Raw genomic sequence first — 20578 nt, 5'->3', positions numbered from 1 at the left:
CTCAGTCCGGAGTCAGAAGACCACAGACACAGAAGTGGTTCCCAGGATGTCACAGGGTGGATGGTGGCAAGCCCTGCGTGACCCTTGTGAGCCCCACTGACTCGGGAATCGGGAGCAGTGTGGTCTGTGTGCCTGTCTGCACACAGCAAAGGACGCTTCTAACTCCAGTTCTTTCTGTCCACAGCAACGGGCTCCAGGGAAGGTGCTGCTGGACGCCGTGTGCAGCCACCTCAACCTCGTGGAGGGCGACTACTTCGGCCTGGAGTTCCCTGACCACAAAAAGATCATGGTAGGAGACGCAGGGTACACCAGCTTAATGTCACCACCTTCCCGCTGTTCATCTCAGGGATGGGGAAGAATCACTGCCTCTCTGGCCATGCAGAAGTAAATAGAAGGAGAACTCTAAGAAAGCCCTAGTTTGTATTTTAAATATATATATTTGATTAAATGTTCAAAACACATGCAAAGGTAATTTGTGCATCTGCCAGCAGTGCCTAAAGCTGGAAACAGCCTCCCTCCACCATGCCTTCCACTCCCAAAGGGGTCATGACCCACAGGTTCAGAGCCACTGGTACATTTTTTTTTTCTACATGCATATCTGTATACAATGTGAATGCAATGCTTGTGGAGCCCAGAAGAGGGCGTTGGATCCCCTGGTACTTGAGTTATAGACAGTTATGAGCAGCCATGTGGATGCTGAGAATCAAACCCAGATCCTCTGGAAGACCAACCAGTGCTCTTTACCACTAAGCTCCCTGTTCCTGCTCCCACATGTTATTCTAGCTGTTCTGTAGTTTACCGAGGAGATCATAATAAATTGGGAGGAGTCAATTTTAAGATGTATTTTATTTATGTTTATATCTAAAGCATTATCATTTAATATATCTCATATCAGTAACTATGAATAAGTTATTCTTATATTGTCATTTTTGTCATACCCAGTTGTCAAATCCTACTTGTGTGTTTGACACCAACTCCTGTGGGTCCAACCTGCCTGCAGTGCTCGGGAGCCATCCCTTTGGATTCCCAGGACCATATCAAGCTGCTGGCTTGGGCAGCTGCTGGTGCATTTGAGGCAGCATGAGACATGATTTGATTCCTGGATTAGGAAGGCCACTGCATCTGGCTGGAGTAGGACAGTTTGGGCTCAGGACAGCCATCAGGACCTGCTGCATTAGTGTGGCCTGGCCCCTGGAGCGTGGTGGTTAGGCACTGGGATTGAAGGGTAGGTGGGATCGTATGGAGCAGTGAGGGAGCTCAGAGTGGCCCAGCTTGTGGGCTTTGTGGTCTTAAGTAGGTTACAGTGCTTATTGGTGGAAAAGGGAAAGCCTAGAAGAGGACCGAGTTGGGGGAGATGACAAGTCTCATTCTGACCTGAGCTGGGACACATCAGTGGGCAGGCTGATGGACATGTCTGTGGTGATATTGTGTTCCCCAAAATATTGTGCACCCTAATAAACTTATCTGGGGTCAGAGAACAGAACAGCCACTAGATCTAAAGGCCAGAAAATGGTGGCACACACACGCCTTTAATCCTAGCATTCCAAAAGCAGAGATCCGTCTGAATCTCTGTGAGTTCAAAGCTGCACTGGAAACAGCCAAGCATGTTAACAAGAACCTTTAATCCCAGGAAGTGATGGCAGGAAGCAGAAAGGTATTTAAGGCGTGAGGATGAGGAACTAGAGCTGGTTAAGCTTTTAGGCTTTTAGCAGCAGTTCAGCTGAGATTCATTCTGGATGAGGACTCAGAGGCTTCCAGTCTGAGGAAACAGGATCAGCTGAGGAATTGGCGAGGTGAGGTGGCTGTGGCTTGTTCTGCTTCTCTGATCTTCCGGCGTTTACCCCAATAACTGGCACTGGGTTTGATTTTATTAATAAGACCTTTTAAGATTCGTGCTTGATTTTATTAATAAGACCTTTTAAGATTCGTGCTACACATGTCAGATAAGCAGGACTAGAAGGTGAATTCCCTAGAGCATAGGAAAGAGACCTGAGTAGAAATTAGTGTAGACAACTGCTATTATTAAGTACCAATTGAAACACTGAAACAGGATCAGAGTGAAGAAAAGGGACTGAGGCTGAAGGAACAGACGACAGAGGCAGAGCAGATGATAGCTAGAGGGAAGCCAGAGCTGGCAAAGATAAAATCCAAGAAGCGTGTGTCCCAGGGAAAGACATGGGTAGGGGAGGCCCTGGCTGCTGTCCTGCGCCATGCTCACAGCCAGTGGCACGTGAACTGGGAACCTAAAGGGGACAGGTGATGTTTCTCTGCTTATTTCCACTGCCAGACATCTGCATTATCCCCACCTTTCCTAATGGTTTGTTTGCAGTGGTGTCTAGGGTCTTTCCTACACTAGGCTATGCAAACTTTATTCCCTGCCCACGCTGTCATTTTCTAGTCTGTACCTTAACTGCAAGCTTCCCTGGCCCAGTCTTTTCTTTGATGTGGCAAGTGGCCACAGAGCTGCCAGCGCCTAAGTCCCCATTTACCTGACAGTTTTGTGTCTCCGCTGAGTCCTGAATAGAGAAGAAACGTGAGTTGAAGTGTCAAATGGTAAGAGGCAGAGTTCCCCTTCATTAGAGGAGTACACAGCTTCCGGTGAGAGTCCAGAAACAACTGGTTTCCGCCTAGGCTGGTTGGAGCACCGCCGTTGGCTGGAGCACCGCCGTTGGCTGGAGCGTTGTTTCATAAGCCCATTTTATGTTAAGGTAACGGCTTTCCAAACACCCGAAGACACACCAGCTTGTTATTTCTAACAAGCCTGCTGAGCCTGAGTCGCCGCCGCGTGCTCCTAATGGCTCTCCTGTTCCCGGGTGTGTTCCAGCCCTGTCCTCCAGAGTTGCCTTTCTGCAGCCGAAGTCGATGCTGGCTGGCACTTTGCAGTTGAGGGATCTGAGATTCTGCAGTGACTCCACGCCTGGGCTGTCAGTTAGCTAATAGCAGAACAAGGGCTCCAGCCACCATTCTGACTCCCAGTTCAGTGTCTTTCTGTGTAACCACAGGGACTTCTCTATGCTAGGCTCAAGGACTCCTTTCAGGGGCTGATATGGCTTCATTGTCATGACCCGTGATAGTCCTTAAAAATGTGTACAACTGGAAAAGCAGAAGGAAAAATATCAGTGCTGACTTACAGAGACAGGTACCTACTTCATATGTCATGGAAATAGAAACGCAAGACTTGAGGGTATATATAACTCAGTGGCAGCAAGCATGCAGGCTGTGGGTTCAATTCCTGCCCCACCCCCCAATTCAGATATACAGTGCATAACAGTGTATGTGCACTTACCGTGTGCCAGTGTTCTAGCACAATAGCAGACGGGACCCGTTCTAAACAACATGCAAAGGGCTAGGCGTGGCCCTGTTCTAATAAGACTTTACGAAGTGGTCAGAAGCCGAGTTCGCATGTGCCTGCCCTGAGGAGTAGTAAGCCATGCCTGGCTCCATCTCAGATCTACCCTCAGTATTCATTAGTTCCTTGTTCTGTGTTAGAGCTCAGGCTGAGGGAAGGTCCACACAGGCAGGCACTCCGGCAGGAAGCATAGAGGGAGGACTGGCCTCTGTCATCATCCTATCCTGTCTCTGTGTCTTACCCCGTCAGTCTCAGCCTAGGAGCTGCTTTCACAGAATGGCAAAAACAAGCTGTTTTTACAAAATTGATCTGCAGCACTAAAGGGGACCGTGTAAGTGGACAACGCTGTCCAAGTGGGGTCCTGGCTGTGCCTCCATCTCTTTTCCTGGCTGCTGAGTTTGGGGTGCAGTCCTTTGAAAATTCACTGGGTTTTGTAATTACAGCATGTGCCACATGTGTGCATTGGCTACAACCTTAATGAAAATACACTCTAACGTACAGTGAGCTTACAATGTGGTGACAGCCTTGTGACCTGAATATGGCCTGCAGCTGGTGGAATCGTCACAGGGGTGCTGAGCACAGTCTTGATCGTCTGGCCTGAGGAGTGTGGTTACCTACATCTTCTCGCACGTGGAACCTTCCTGCCTTTGTGCCAGGTGGTGTAACCCAGGGCAGCTGAACCTCATTCTCACCTCTTTGCCAGGCCTCTTGGCAACAGGAAGACCGGGGCACACTGGGTAGTTCCAAGCCTCACTTCCCTAATGTGTGAAACAGAGAGAAGAGTGTCCCAAAGGATCGGATGTGCTTATGGCTGTCCGCAGAAAGCACAGGCCCTAGGGAGTGTTCTGGAAGCACGGGTTACAGAAGTCTATTCCATTGTCTTTTGTGTGTGTGTGTCCCAAGTGGGTAACTTGAGCTCTATAGTCGTAGCCATTTTTAACTGTGACTCATGGTCCTGATTTTGCACACCACCAGGGTGTTTGCAGAAGAGAGTCAGTCATTTTGCACACCTCTCTCAACCAGCTGCACAACTCGCCATGCCCCAGCACACCCCCCCCCCTTACTGTTCTGATGGAAGATCCACCTCAGCTCCCCTCCCCCATCTCTTTCCCCAAACCCACCCCTTCAAAGCCCGCCAAACACAGCTCCTCCCCCAGAGAGGCTCAAGACCACTCTCACAGGGTGCTGCATCCCAAAAAACAGACACATGGTTTTCCGTCTCTAGTCCCCACTCCTCTCTAGGGGGCCAGAGAATCACTTGGGAACGCTTTACCCAGTAAACCCGGGCTTTTTCTGATTCGGTCTGATTTGGATTGCTGTGTCAGCAGAGAGGCTTATGGGGTGCAGAAAAACCTGATCACTTACCATTCAACTTTCTAAGAACTGACTCCTCTAGATGTCTGTATCTGGAGTCCTGCACTATTTATTTACCTGTCTGTAACTGGGGCTTATTTGACTCCAAAGGTCATCCATACAGCAGGATTTGTCTCCTTCTTTCACGATGGATTCCGTCTCTGTACTATGTACACCATATCTCATGCCCTCATTTCTCCTTCGATGGATATGTGGGTTGCTTCTTCCTCTGGGCTACTCTTGAGTGGTATTGCAAGGAGCATGGGCATGCCATCACTGTGATACCCAGCTGTGATGCTGCCTTGGCCAGGCTCCCTTTGGAAGGCCGCTCACAGCTGTCCAGTCCTGGGGCTGCCTCAGTTAGCTTTGCTTAGTTTTTTCTGTAGGATACATGTTGTTCCCCAGAGTACCTGCCAGACTAAGGCTGTGGCTTTTGACCCTGGGTGAGAAGGTGTCAAAATCAGGCAACTTGAACTGCTGCTCAGCTTTTGCCTCACTTCTCTGTTTTAAATGCTCAAGTCCAGCACTGTCTTCCCGCACTCCCCCTCTCCCTCACATCATATCAAACCTAGGGCAAGCACATGCTAGGTAGACACTCTACTACAGAACCATACCTCCAACCAGGGCATTGTCTTTCCTAGAAAGGAAAATGAAGGCTTTCTGTAGTCCACGATGTGTTTCTTGGGGTTGTAAATAAGAAGTGGTGATTATTAATTGGGCTCTGCTCTTCACTGGGCTCGTCCCGTAGCTTCTGTAAGCAGAGGTGATTGCTGTGCTCCTAGTGAGTTTGCCTCCCATTGCCCTCTGGCCCTGAAGTTTCTGTCCCTGAAGGATCTCTCTATAGAGCAGAGAAGTCTTTTTTATTAGCCTTAAAAAAATCGCTTGGGTCTTTGCCTGGAATGCTATTGATCTAAGCCTAAAGACTTGTACTTATGTGCTAGCTGATTGGAACATGGGTCTGAGGCTGATCAAAGGTAATTTTTGATAACAGTGGACACAGAAGCCTGAAGTGGAAGCATGGTGACCAGGAGGCCTCAGCAGAACCTATCTGGTCTGATGGAAGGAGGAGGTCTTGATGTACCTACCCGTCATGGCTGCACAGGAACAGCCACAGATGCTGTAAGCAAAAGGGTACGCTGTGATCCAGCTGAACATCACTTGTAGAGGCAAGATGGGCAGATCCCCAGGGCTTACTGGCCAGCCTGCCTAGCCTGATGGGTGAGTTCTAGGTCAGGAGAGGCTTGGTGTCAAAATAAGGTAGACTGTGGCCCTGAGGAATGATACCTAAGGTGTTCCTCAGACCGTCACATGCATGTGCACCTGCACACACACATACATGGGGGAAGCCCACCTTGTTTATGGCCATGAAAGTTTCAATTTCCTATGGATTTTACATATCATGAAATACAATTTTTCACTGAGATGTTTTCCCCCTACTTAAAACTATTAGCCCATTTGCTCTGGAACCATACCAAAACAGGCCATGGTCCAGATTTGACCCATGCACACCCCGGTTGCCAACCTCTGCTTGGTTTCATTCCTCCCAGGTGGGAAGTCTCCCATCCATAAATCACAGCAGACAAGTTCAGAGTTCTTACCCAGCCTTTCACAATGAAGCCGGTAACCGTTCCTCCCTCTCCCCCAGGCCTTCTTAGCCCAAGCACTTTGTCCTGCCTGTTCCCTTTGCTGCCTGCCCCCAGACCTCCTTACGTCAGGGAGCCACTCCATCCAACCCAGACAGCTGGGTGGGTAACACCTTTTCCTCTGGCAGTGGAAATGAGCCCAGTAAGGCACCTGCCACTTAGTGGGCACTCGGCTCTCAGATTCTATCCTTGGATTATAACTCAGAAGCCCCTAAGGCTACCTCACCGGTCTTTAAAGTGACAGTTTCTGGGCCTGATGAACCGATCTGACTTTTAAGTCGGTATGAGTACTCATGGGAAAAAGCCTGACATTGGCCATCCGTTTCCTGTGTTCCTTCTAACTGGGAGAAGAGTGTTGCCGTGGTAAGTGTGCTTTTGGTGGTTTGTATGTCAGAAATTGTGGCCATTTGGCATGACAGGTCCCTTGCTGGGTGTCCTTTATTTGTGAATCGTCACAGTCCCTTACCTTGCTTCTTCCCTGGGGCCTGGATCTGAGGCAAGATGGGGCCCTGTGAGGAACATGCCAGGTGTTATGGATTAAAAATATCTCAGGGCGAAGGACACCCAGAACTTTCAGGGAGCCAGAGGAGGTGAGGCAGTATAGCCCTGTCCCCATGGCAGAGCATCTGGCAGTGCCCCTGCCAACGGGTAGTCCCAGACTGACAGGGCAGGTCCCAGTGGTGAGACGTTCTGCAAGCCATTATTACATACTTCGAAACTTGCTAAGATGGCGGGCCTACCCCACGCTGAAGCTCCCCGACACATTAAATAGAAATAGCCATAACATCCAAATGACACCTTTCAAGGGGAATTTTTCAAAGTCAATGAAAATCAAACAAGCAACTTACAAACAGGTAAAACTGAACAGCTCCAGTTTTACGGGTGCTCTAGCTGAAGCCTATGGCTGGCCCCATCCTAAGAAGTAGATTTGGGGGCTAGAGAGATGGCTCTTAGGTTAAGAGCACTGGCTGCTCTTCCAGAGGTCCTGAGTTCAATTCCCAGCAACCACATGGTGGCTCACAACCATCTGTAAATGGGATCTGATGCCCTCTTCTGGCATGTAGGAATATATGTAGACAGAACACTGTATATATAATAAATCTTTTTTTTTAAAAAAAAAAAAAAAAAGGAGGAGGAGGAGAAGAAGATGATAATGATTTGGTTGTTTTGAGTTTTTTTGGTTTTTTGAGACAGGGTTTCTCTGTAGTTTTGGTGCCTGTCCTGGATCTTGCTCTGCAGACCAGGCTGGCCTCGAATTCACAGAGATCCGCCTGGCTCTGCCTCCCAAATGCTGGGATTAAAGGTGTGCATCACCGCCGCCTAGCTGGTTGTATCTTAATAGTAGAGACTAGCATGCACACAGCCTAGAGTCCCCAGCACCCCGCCACATTAGTTAATTAAAAAAAATAGAAATCTCAGGGTTAAGATTTCAGGCAGCCAGGTAACCTTTCCCCCAAGACTCAGGCATACCTTGCCCTTATTACAAAACTTCCTTTTGCATAGATCTGGAATAGCAAGACCAGTGTATTGTGCTCAGCACATAGCTGTGTAGGTTGATCCTGTACCATAATGGACTTAGTGCTTCAGCCTACAGCTGTCTTGTCTTTTTCATCTGAAGTTCCTTGTAAGTTACTCCAAACACACTCTGTAATCTGTAGTTCAGTGTTGGGTGCTGGGTATGCATACTCATCTAGGTTGAAAGGAGTTCAGCGAATTGAACCAGGTACGAGTCACAGTCCTGGGTTGGATGCTAGTTTTGACAGACCATGAGCATGAATGCGCTTCACTTGGTGAGAGGAATTTAAATATTGTTGGGTGTGTCTGATGTCAGGAAAGGTTACAGAATGAAAAGTTAGAAATCATTGGTGGGTGGGAAGCCTGTTATGAAACACTGTGATCTCATTTGGGTTTTGAAAGTATCTGCCCTTTGATAGCACCAAACATCATACTGAACAAGAGATCTGGAAATGTGTACCAAGGTCTTGATTCTCAAATGTGATCCTCAGAGCGGCAGGCCGCATCAGCATCCCCAGAAACTGGCTGCAGGTGCACACGCTCAGACTGCCTTGGATCACTCAGGGAGCAGAGTCCAAGGGTGCATATCTAAGCAAGTCTCAGGGCTGGGTGCAGTGGCACTCGCCTCTTGTTCCCACACTTAGGAGGGTAATGCAGGGATATCCCTGAGTCTAGGAGTTCAAGAGCCACCCAGTCAACACATCTGGACCCGTCTCAAGGACTTAGGGTATAGTTCAGTGTAGAGTTCTTATCTCGCTTGCACAGTGTCCTGGGTCCACTTCCCGTCCCCAAAATGAAAGAGACTTTAACGAGGAGGCCTGATGGAGTGCACTTTTGAACGCCTCAGAGTTACAGACCACCTGGGGCTGTGCAGTGAGACCCTGTCTCATTTCAGATGGGGGGAGGGGCTTTGTATAAAGAATTTAAAATCAAGAAGTCCAAGTCCTTAGGATGAATTTGACACTCTGCTTGGAGGCCCACTTCACTAAACAACCAGCTATGGAAGGCAGATGACTTTTGTACTAACAGATAAATTTGGTTTTTGGTTTTGAAACAGGATCTGTCTTGGTAGCCCCGGTAGACCAGGTGCTCACTGGGTAATCCAGCCTGGCCTCGAATCCATGGCAATCTCAGCCTTCTCGGTGCTGAGAGTTACAGATATGAGCCATCCTACCCATTCAGAGGATTTTTTTTTAATCCATAGGTTTTTACATATCATGCCACGACTTTGGACTTGTTTATCAGACCTTTTTCATTCATTTTAAAATACTTTCAATTTTTTTTATTTTTCTTTCTAAAAGTTAGTTCATTGTGAACATATGGAGATTTCCTCTATTTTGTTTTGTTGGGTTTTTAGTTAATTCCATAATGGTTGAGGAGTGTAGTTTGTATGATATAACACTTTTTAAAATAATTGGCTCACAGCCCAGAACATGACCCATTTTGGTGAGTAGTTTATATGCACACGAAAAGGATGTAAACACATGCTGCTTAGTGGCATTTCCGGCAGTGATGGGCCACACATATGAACGCATTCCTGTGAGATGATAGTAAAGCTGAGAAATCCAGTGGTCTACCATGACGATAGCACGATGCATTTCTTGTGAGGCTGGCGCTGATGAACCAGCCTCCTGCCTTCTGGGTTAAAAGTGGGGCAGCTGTGGGATGTTTTCCTGTGCTGCAAGGATTTCAGTGTGAGCTGGTGTTTGTCCATCCAAGGTTTTGTTGTTTTGTTTTTAACCGCTCATGACCTCTTCTCTAAGAGTCTAGCTTGGGCTTTTTACATCTTCTACATCTCAGTGTTTTAAGTAGATAGGTCTAGAAACTGGGGTCGTATTTTTCTCCAGTGCCTCTGTATCTCTTAGTTCTGGGTTAGTTTTTATTTGAGTTTTTACTTCAGGCCTTCTTTTTCTGTGTTCTGTATCTGGTGGCTTTGGTTGCTAGTTGAATGCTAGATACTGTGAATTTGCACTGTGGGATGCTGGCTGCCTGTGTCTTCCTGTGTATTCTGTTGAGCTTGTTCTGGGGTGCAGTTACTTGGAAACTGTTTGCACCTTTTAGACTTAAACTCTAAAGCTGGTTAGGTGGGATGCTGAAGTCTGCTCTAAAGTATTCTCAGCTACTAAAGCCTGTTTCCTCACGACTGTCTGGAGGCCCACCAAGTCATGGGATTTTCTAGACTGGCTGGTGGGAGTCTACGCTATTCCTGGCTTCCTGTGAGCCAGATACTGTTACCTCTGATATGTGCTGTAGGCTTTCCCGCTCTTGACTGCTCTCCTTTCACTCAAGGGTAGCTCTGCAGCTCTCCCAGCTCCTCATTTTGGTAACTGTCCACGTTGTAGTGCTCTGCTCTGAGAATTTCCAAGATTAGCGCCCTACTGTGTGACGGTGAACTCTAGACTTTAGATGAGTTTCCATCACACAGATTTTATGTTTCCTGTGTATGTCGTAGGTGATGAAGGAAGTTCAGAATAGCATGCAGTTTCTATTTTTAAACAAACATTTCAGACTAGAGGAGGCATTTGTGGGTGTGTTATCTGTGCGTTTTAGAAGAAGTTGCTTGCTTGTAAGCATGAAAAATGCTAAGTAAGAAGACAGGGATGGAGACACTCACGGTAAAGTGCCTGTCATACAAAAGCAAGAGGACCCAAGTTTGGGGCTCCGGCACCTGTGTAGAAACCAGGAGCAGCTGAGTATGTCGGTGACTCCAGCCTGAGGTGGGGGTGGGATGGCGGGCCTTGGGTCTAGGCAAATTGGTGAGCTCTAGATTCCTTCCGTGAAAGACCCTGTCTCAAAAAGGAGGTGGAGGAGTGGAGAATGCTAGAGGGAGACAACTGATGTTGTCTCTGGTCTCCATATGCACAGATGCACACTCACCCCTCTGTGTGTGTGTGTGTGTGTGTGTGTGTGTGTGTGTGTGTGTGTGTGTGTGTGTTCACACGTACATACACACAATACAGGATGACAGAGAGGTGAACTTACATTGAGTCATTAGAAGGAAGCCTTTTATGCTCCAGAAAAGACAGACATTTGAACATAACCACACACACATGCAGGCATGCACGCATGCACACACTTGGCCAAAGCTTGTACAAAGTAACTGTGCTGTTAGGAACATTAAGTGAGATGTCCAGGGCCTGGTGGCACAGTGGGCACAATGGTTGTCTCTTCCGTGACCCCTACCGAGAGCTCACACTATTCCCATGGCCTGCAAAGACAGTGCCAGGGGTGGTGATGTGCCTCCCTTCACCCCGCCTCCCCTCACCCAGCCTCCCCTCACCCTCCCTCCCCCACCTTACCTCACCCCACCTCCCCTCACCCTGCCTCACCCTCCCTCCCCTCACCCTCCCTCCCCCACTTGACCTCCCCACCCCTCCCCTCACCACACCCCACCTCCCCTTCCCTCCCCCATCTCACCTCTCCCTCCCTCCCCCCCACTTCACCTCCCCCTCCCTCCCCCACCTCCCTTCCCCCTCCCTCACCTCACCCCACCTCCCCTGTCCTCTCCCCCTTTGACACTGAGTGTGAAAGCCCTTCTCACCACAGAATATTCATTCGGTACACACTTTCCAAAGTGGGAAAGGAACCTTAGAGACAAAACAGATTTGGAGAGAAATTGAGAACTGACTGAAATATGGGCAAGCCAAGGAAGGTGGGCTGGGAAGCCATGTTGAGCTGAACTGTAGAACCCTTAGCTGAATTTGTTTGCTGATGTTCTGGTGCCCAACATCCAGATTCTCGGCATGGGAGTGTCATTTGGGGACATGATCTTGAAATAGGTGACTGACTGGGTTAAATGAGGACATTAGTGTAGACCCTAATCCGGTCTGACTTCTGTGTCCTTCTGAGGGTGGACACAGAAGGTCACAATGGGTGGCAGCCACCTGTGAGCCGAGGAGACTTCTCTGGCAAAGACAAACCAAGCTGTGAGGAAATAGATTCTGTTGTTAAAACCCTAACTCCTGACCAGAGAGTTTGGTCACCACAGCCCAGATAAACTAAAGCAACAGGACTTCAGATCTCAATAAGCAAAGATGTTCAACTCCGTAAGTTCCTCCTTGAGTCCCACAGGCTAGGAGTGTGGTAGCCAGAAGTCCACTCTGGTTGGAACCACATTCTTTCCCAGTCAGCCCTGTGGGCTTGCAGGCATGCCCCAGAGTGAGCATACTGATTTCAGAGAGGGCCAGTCAAATGGGAGGCAGGTCAGGGAGTTCCAGGTGTCAGCCTCTGGAGATCCACGGACAGGCCAGTTAGTGTGGAGCTGAGCAGGTTGGCTCAGCTCCATGTGGGCTCCTGGGACCTGGCTGGTAACTGAGTCCAGCTCTCTTTACTTTAGTAGAGCGCATCCAGGACATCACTTTGCCTGCTTTCCTTTCCTTTTGGACGCTCCAGACTCATCCATCCACCAAAGCTCAGGTCCTGCCTCATAGGTGGTTTGAGAGAGAATGGTCCCATAGGCTCGTAGGAGGTGGCACTATTAGGAGCTGTGGCATTGTACATGTGGCTTTGTTTTGAAGAAGTATGTCACTGAGGGCAGGATTTAAAGTTTCAGATATGTTCAAGCTAGACCCAGTGTCTTACAATCTCTCCCTGCTGCCAGTGGATCCAGATGTAGAACTCTCAGCTCCTTCTCCAGCACCATGTCTGCCTGCATGCTGTCATGCTTCCTGCCATGAGGATAATGGACTAAACCTCTGACTGCAAGCCAGCCCCAGTTAAATGTTTTCCTTTATAAAAGTTGCCGTGGTCATGGTGTCTCTTCACAGCAATAGAAACCCTGACTAAGACAATAGGTGAGGTTGTCTCCCTCAGCTGTTGCCTGCTAGGCTGGCCTGTCCCCTGGCTGGCTCAGCTGGGCTATGATTGATGCCTTGATGTCACTTCAGGGCTCCTCAGCCCAAGCCTGATTAATCTTTGGAACTCGTGTTCATAGACCTGTATGCTATAAAACCACGTGCTCAGTTTGGCTCAAACCACCATGTGCATTTGATGTTTTCCAGAGAAATGCCAAAAACAGAGAGGGATGTTTAGAAACAATTCATAAAATTGGCGGCTCCCTTGCTGGCACATGGTAGATCTGCCCTTTGCAGAAGTTTGGGCATGTTCTGTGAGTACCAGCAGCAAGAGAGCTCTTGGTGACGGGTCCTCAGTGTAGCTACAGAGACTGAGGGCCACAGGGTTCATGTGGGGATCCCCAGATGCTCTCTCTCACACTATATGACTGTTGGGAGCATTCACCCCTGAGCCTTGGATCCTCTGACTTCATAGGGAAACAGAGTGACACACAGACTTAGGAATGTCACTTCCCTGGGTCTGCCTTGGACATGTCTTCCTCTCTTACAGCATACAAACTGTTCTTTCTGGTCCACACCAGTGTCCTGGGCTTCCTCTCTTCATGCCCACCGAGGTCTCCCAGCTCCTCTTGCCCGTGTGTTCGACCTTCGTCTTAGCAAGTCTTACCTGAGTCTTTTCTATTGTCATCCTAGTTTTCATTCTGTATCCTCCCAGCGGAGACTCGGGAAAGCTCACATCCCTTCCCTGCCCACTGGACTTCCAGGCCACCGCTGAACTGAGAGACTCCCAGGTGTGCTGGCAAACGCCTCTGCTTTGACAGCTGTCATACCTGTCCTTCTGGAAACACTACCGTTCCCTGGTTCACAGAGTTCATGTGCCACAAGTCCATAGTGTAAGGAGGCAGGGCTTCTGAGAGGTGGTTTGGTCACATGGGCAGAGCCCTTGTGGATGGAGTAGGGTCCATTTAAAAGAGGTCACAGGAGTCTGGTGTGGTGGCGCATGCCTTTAATCCTAGCACTCAGGAGGCAGAGACTGGGCAGACCTCCGAGTTCAAGACCAGTCTGGTCTGCATATCCAGTTCCAGGCGAGACAGAGTCGCATAGTGACATCCTATCTCAGAAAGAGATGGCGCCTAAGGGAGGACCAAGGGAGCCGGGCCGTTTCACCCCCTCTTCTACGTGAGCATACGGTTAAAAGATACGGTGAACCAGGACTCGGGCCTCCTCTGGGACGTCCCAGCCTCTAGAATTATGAGGTATTGGTGAAATTATTAAGGCCACTCCACATAGTTAAAAGGAGATTTATTTAATGGTGTAACTTACAAATTAAGGGATAGGTAGGTCGCGGAGTCTGGGGAAGGTGTATCACAGTCCAGCGGTGTTCTCTGGAGCTCTGCTCGGTCCACCTCCACTATCCAGGGTCCCGCAACAGAGAGCGCGCCCGCCGATCCAGATCTCGGGTCTCCAGGCGCCTCCCTTGGCCCCGCCTTGTAGGCGTGACAGTTGCCGAAGTCTCAATGGGGGTTGGAACTTCCAGATCAAAGCTGGAATGGCTACCCACTACAATGAGGTGTCAGTTTCTGTTGTTTATAAGCCCTCCAGCCTGTGGCATTTTGTTAGAGCAGCTCAGATGACTTGAGACAGGTATCAGAGGTGTTCATCTGTGCCTACTCTCAGGGTGCCACAGGTGTGGGGTCAACAGAGCAAATTCCAAATGAGAAATTAGTTGTCAGCCTCCTGAGCTCCAGACATACACATCCTCTCGTTTCCCACCGCTTCTTGGATGATCTAGGAGCATTCCTAGGTCCTTGCATCTCTGGCCCTTTCCTAGGACTTCCTGTCTAGGAATGACATCAGCAACTAGCCAGAGGCCTATAGCAGAAATCTTGGTGTCTTGTCTCTTCCTTTAGCTGTCCTATCCAGCTTACCAATAAATTTCATTGGCTTTTAGATAAGGAGCCTGCCTGCCTGATACAATAGGAACCAAAGTTCCTCCTTTATACCGACCTCACTTCTGTGATAACAGCCTTGTTCTGTTCACGTGCACCCGAGGCTACATAGTGAATGCTGGCCAGACCTAGAGGGCGACTGTTTCAAACAAACACAAACTATCAAGACCATAATTCTTACTGCCTACCTGGTAATACTTCATGTAGATGTACATTCCACTTACTTGTTTTATTTAGGCCATTGTTAAAAAAAATTTGGTCATAAAAATGTTAAAATCAGCACTCTTTAGATACACATTTTTGTGTGCATAAATGCATGATTTTCAGACATGGATGGCTCGATGGCGGGAGATTCAAAGGGACACCTTCAGAACACCTTCTGGAACAGCTCCAGTAGAGCTGTACCTATACATCTACCTGGCAATAAGAGTAAGGTGATGCCTCCCTGTGCCCTGGCCATCCTCAGTCACACACACACACACACACACACACACACACACACACACACACACACACACGCAGCACACACACACACACACACACACACACACACACAGAGCACATGTAGTGTATCTTGTTGTTTGAGATGGCGTTGTTTTGATTTGCATTTCCAGCACAAATCATTCTCCGGTGTCAGCATTTTCTTCTTTGCCTTTGAAATTTTCTCTTTGCAAATACCTGTCAGTCTTGACATCATTTTTCTGCAGGTGACTTCTCTGGTTTTCTAACCTGTCCCTTCACCATGGGAGTTTTAACCTTGTTTCTGTCCTATATATAGAAAGAATCCCTTTCAACTGACCGGCAGTTCAAGGAGAGTTTTTCAAAAAGAATACATCAAATGGGATTGTGTGCTTAATTTATGTTTTATTAATGAGGCCAGCTGTTTTTTTCTCAGATTTGAACTCCATGCAAGGAGTGTGCAGGTGAGAAAGAGCTGGAATGTGGGGGTGGGTGAACCCAGTTCAGTCTGCCTCTTTGAGTTCTGGTTGGGGCACCTGGGACAAATTATGTACCATGTGTGGCTCAGGTTTTTCTCCTGGACAACAGGAATCCATTGACTTGCTTTGAGAGTAGATAACTTTAGGTACCATGTGATGTGATGTATGGTAGTCTGTAAATACTTATCCCCTCTCTTGTCCCTCAAGGAGTTCCTATTCTGTGTATGGATTTCGTTTCTCAAAGAAGCATGCATATTTCACTCAGCTAGTAACTGTAGCTCAAGTTTTCTCCAGTCCTGCCTGGCCCATGGTCAGGACAAATCTCTCCCACCCGCCAGTCCCGCAGCCGCTCAGACCCAACCGAGTAAACACACAGAGACTTATATTGTTTACAAACTGTATGGCTGTGGAAGGCTTCTTGTTATCTAGTTCTTCTATCTTAAATTAACCCATTTCTATTAATCTATACTTTGCCATGTGGCTCGTGGCTTACCAGTATCTTACATGTTGGTACTCATGGCAGCGGCTGTCAGCATCTCCTCACTCAGCCTTCCTGTTCCCAGAATTCTCTTCTCTGCTTGTCCTGCCTATACTTCCTGCCTGGCTACTGGCCAATCGGCATTTTATTTATACAGAGAGATATCCACAGCACTTTTTTTTTCAAAAAGGAAGGTTTTAACTTTCACATAGTACAATTACATATAACAAAACAGTTATCAAGCAAGAATTACAGTTATAATATCTAGTCTATTTGTATTTGGCAAAATTAAAGAAGATATTCTATCTATCCTATGTTTGTGAGTCTAAGGTTTCATATCTAACTTATCTTTTATCATAACTAAGGAAATTATAACTATCTAGTCTTCAACTACATCAAAGACCTCAGAAGGATATAATATTACCTGAGAAATGGGAGAAGGACACAAGCAACTTTCAGGAGTCTTGCAAGAGTAGACAGAGACAGCTGGCAGCCTGGACAGTCATCCAGAGTTCCTCTGTAAAGTTGGGGTATCTGTCTTCAGCCCACAGGCCTAGAGTCTCTCAGCGACTTCTTTCTGTGTCCTGTAGAATGTCTGACAGTTTCCTCTGCAAAGCAGGACCTGAAGGACCATTTTTGCCAAGCAAAGTTCAGTGGTCAACTTTCTATGGGTCCTGCATGTCCAGTTGACACATTTTTTCAAGCAGTCTAGGCAAGAACAGTTTCTTGCCCAAATGGCTATTTTTGTCAAGAAGAAGATAAACTCTATACAGAGTGTCTTCGATGCCCATCCTCCTCTCTGAAGTAAATCTGTGCTGCCAGGAGCAGACATGTCTCACTGTCCAGAAAGTCTAAATTTTTAAAATATTTTAAATGCCATATTCTGTATGTCTCTGAAGTGTTTGAAGATTACCTGTCTATCTCAAATATATCTATGTGTATCTAGAAAACTTAACTAACGGGCTTGGCGGGGGCTAAAGAGAAACTCTCCAGCTACAAGAAACCATGTGACCATTCATTAATCACTCATTGTTAATGTTCTCTAAATAGGTAAATAAGATAAAAGCACAAATAAGAGTAGAAATGTCTTAGTTTTTTTAAATGTTCATTTTTATTATTACTTTTCATTTGTGCAGCTGTGTGTCTACATGTGGGTATGTGCACGTGAGTGCAGGTGCCCACAGAGGCTCCAAACATCAGATCCCCTGGAGCTGGACTGACAGATGGTGTGAGCCGCCTGGCATGGGTGCTGGGAACTGCACTTGGGTCCTCTGGAGCCCTTAGCTGCTAAGCCCTCTCAGCAGCCCCGAAAGTTTCTTCGTTTTCGGTTCTTTAGTTTTTTTGCACTGCTCTGAGCCTCGTGTCTACTGAGCAAGCATTCCACTGTTGCAGGCACGTCCACCCCGTCAGCTGTTCATCTGCACCTAAGAGAGGTGTTCAGCCGGGCGGCGGTGGCGCACGCCTTTAATCCCAGCACTCGGGAGGCCGAGCCAGGCGGATCTCTGTGAGTTCGAGGCCAGCCTGGTCTACAGAGCGAGATCCAGGACAGGCACCAAAACTACACAGAGAAACCCTACCTCAAAAAAACCAAAAAAAAAAAAAAAAAGGAAGGGTGTTTATACATATGTGTTCTATGTATATGTGTTTTGCCTACATGTATGTGAGTGTACCACATCCATGTAATACACATAGCGGCCAGAAGCAGTATCAGGTCCCCTGGATCTGGAGTTCTGGCGGTTGTGAATAACCATGTGGGTGTTGCTTGAACCCAGGTCCTTTAGAAGAGCAGCCAGTGCTCTTAACCAGTGCTCTTAACAGCTGAGCCACAGCCCCTTAAAAAGGTTTTAATTGTAAAGTTCAGACATAGAACCTGCAGATTATATAAAAGGAAGTAGTGGAGGCTGGAGCGGTGGTCCTCTTCCAGAGGACCTGGGTTCAGCATGCAGCATGCACACGATGGCTCACAACCATGTATAATCCCAGTTCTGGCGGATCCGACACCCTCTTCTGACATCAAGGAGCAATGCACGTATGTTATGCACAGACATTTGTGCAGGCAAAATACCCATACACAGAAAATAATAAAATAAAAAAAATTTAAAGGAGGTAGCAGTGTAAAACATTCTAGAGGAAAAAAATGCTCACAATCAGAGATTCTAAAAGTATTTCATTTCAGTGGCTTAAAATGGTCTCAGAATCTGCACCTTGCACTGAAGTTGCTTCTCCGTTCGCTCTTCTTCCTCCTTAGGTGTGGCTGGACCTCCTGAAGCCCATTGCAAAACAGATTCGAAGTAAGTAGCTCCTTCCTGTGACTCCCATGAGGCGGTGTCTGTCTGTCTGTGACATGAAACACTAGAGACACAGATTCTTTTCTCCTTGTGACACTTGTCACCACCCACGAACCCGCCGACCGTTGAAACACGTGACATCTGCCGTTTTCATACAGAGTACTTTGGTAATAAAAACGGTCCTGGAAAGTCGGATACCATCTTGATTAATGACTAATGCTTGCCATTAAGCCTCGGAATCACTGAGCTTGTCTCATCTGTGCTGTTTGCTGTTTTACTGTCGTGTTCTCAGGGGAAGGGTGGAGCCTGCTATTCATAAAATAGATGTGAGGTTTTCTAGTCTCCCTCTTCAAAGCCTATGAAATCAGAATGCTAGTTTTGTTTGAGGAGAAAGTGCTTAATTGTGTGGTGTGTGTGTGTGTGTGTGTGTGTGTGTGTGTGTGTGTGTGTGTGTATCTGATCAGCAAGCAGAGCTCTAATGTGAGTCCAGCCTGCATATTTGAAGAGATTAAGAGAGCCATGGAAACAATAGGAAAAAGGAAGCTTGTTTTTCACTCTCCTCCTCCTGGCCCCTGAGCACCAGCTTATCATTCTCACTGCTTTGAGATAAGCTGTGTTCTTAAAGTCATCCCAAATGGCCCGGATCAAGTGGATGAGTCCAGAGCTGCAGGCTTCCATTACACTGGCCCCACGCCCTAGCTCATGATCTCTGATTAAGAAACACCTCCGGGCCACCCCTAGCTATGGCTGTGGATGTAAAGAGATGCAGCATGGTCTGTGGGGCCTCCTGCCATTGAAATTGACGCTCATCTCCAGTCATTTAAATTAAGCAATGACTCACACTAAATAGTGAGAGGCCTATTCCCTTACTGTTTCTGGGCCATAGTAAGGGGAGTTGGGGGACACACTGCTGAGAACAGCCCCCCATGATTGACCAGTGCAGGGAGCACAGGACCTAGAATCTTCATGCTTCTCTCCATGAATCCGGAAGATTGTCATATATCGTTGTAGTGATTCATGAGGGGCTCCCTTGTGGTGGCACAGCATCCATGGTTGTGAGGTCATAACTGGATCAGGGGTGTTAGCTGTGTGTCTCCTCTGTGTGCTGTGACGGGCTCTGTGTGGCAAAGCCATCCCTTGGTGTTGACAAGAAAGATTTTCCTGGCCTTGGGTTCCTTTGGACCTGATCTCATCCCACATGGTTGTTCTGTGCTCAAGGACTGACTGATGTGAAAGGGTGCGCTCTCTCCCCTCATGCGCTGCACCCCTCTCCCTGTACACCAGGCTGGCCTTACATTCTCACAGCTTGTGCCACCATGTACCCTCATTTTAGAGTGAAGTTGGGAGTATCTCAAGATCCTTAGCGACAGCATTTCTGTGTTTTGACTTTAAAAAGAAAAACAAAAGTTTGTGTAAAGTGTTTTGTATATGTCTATGCACTATCTGCATGCAATGCCCAAGGAGGCCAGAAGAGGGTACCAGATCCCCTGGGAATGGTTAGTTGTGAGTGCTGTGGGTGCTAGAAATGGAACCCAAGTCCTCTGAAAGAGCAGCCAGTGCCTTTAGCCACTGAACCATCCTTTCAGGCTCTATACCTTGTCCTTTCTTCATAACTTTTTGTACATGGCCAACATCTTCAGAGTAGACTGCTATTTCTATTTCTTTCTAAACTTGACATGTGACCACAAAATTGTGTCCTGAAATCGTGTGTGTGTGTGTGTGTGTGTGTGTGTGTGTGTTCATTGCAAAACATAGAAGGGCACTTTCTAGTTTTGTAGTAAGCACTGCTGGTAAAATTTGGATTCCATGGAGCTAGGATAGTACCTCAGCTGTCTACAACTTGCTTTGCATGTGCCAAGGCCCCAGGTTTTATCCCCCAGCCTGCCCCCTCACTCCCATCATGCCCCTCACCCCCGTCATGCCCCTCTCTCCCATCATGCCCATGACTCTCATCATGCCCCTCACTTCCGTCATGCCCCTCAATCCCGTCATGCCCCTCAATCGCATCATGCCCCTCAATCCCATCATGCCCCTTGCTCCCATCGCATGATTGATAGCACTTACCTGGTGTTGCTGTGGTTCCGGAGGGCAGCCCCTCTGAGACTGTCATATCACAGTCTCACTTACATTGCAAATCACTATGTTATAATTTGTTTGGCTTTCTGCCTTAATTCTGAAGTTCTCTACCCTATGCTCCCTCCAGGCCCCAGGTACTTCCTGACTCTGTCCCAGCTCCTTGGAAGTATGCCTGAGACAATAAAGGCCCCTGACC

General features: G+C 47.7%; 1 protein-coding gene across 4 annotated transcripts in view; it reads left to right on the top strand.

Moving 5' to 3' along the window:
• Farp1 (FERM, ARH/RhoGEF and pleckstrin domain protein 1) overlaps positions 1 to 20578 on the top strand; it is a 271588-nt gene that overhangs the window by 178599 nt on the left and 72411 nt on the right. For all 4 annotated transcript variants that reach the window (XM_052732439.1, XM_052732441.1, XM_052732438.1 and 1 more), the window contains exons 3-4: positions 185 to 289; positions 18267 to 18309. In XM_052732439.1, coding sequence (XP_052588399.1) covers positions 185 to 289; positions 18267 to 18309 — 148 coding nt within the window. The remainder of the gene's footprint in view (positions 1 to 184; positions 290 to 18266; positions 18310 to 20578) is intronic.

Source organism: Peromyscus californicus, unplaced genomic scaffold, assembly GCF_007827085.1.
Source record: "Peromyscus californicus insignis strain IS unplaced genomic scaffold, ASM782708v3 Scaffold_12__1_contigs__length_115047231, whole genome shotgun sequence".
Lineage (NCBI taxonomy): Eukaryota > Metazoa > Chordata > Mammalia > Rodentia > Cricetidae > Peromyscus > Peromyscus californicus.
Note: the sequence above shows the minus strand (reverse complement) of the source record. Positions and strands in the feature narration are given on the sequence as shown.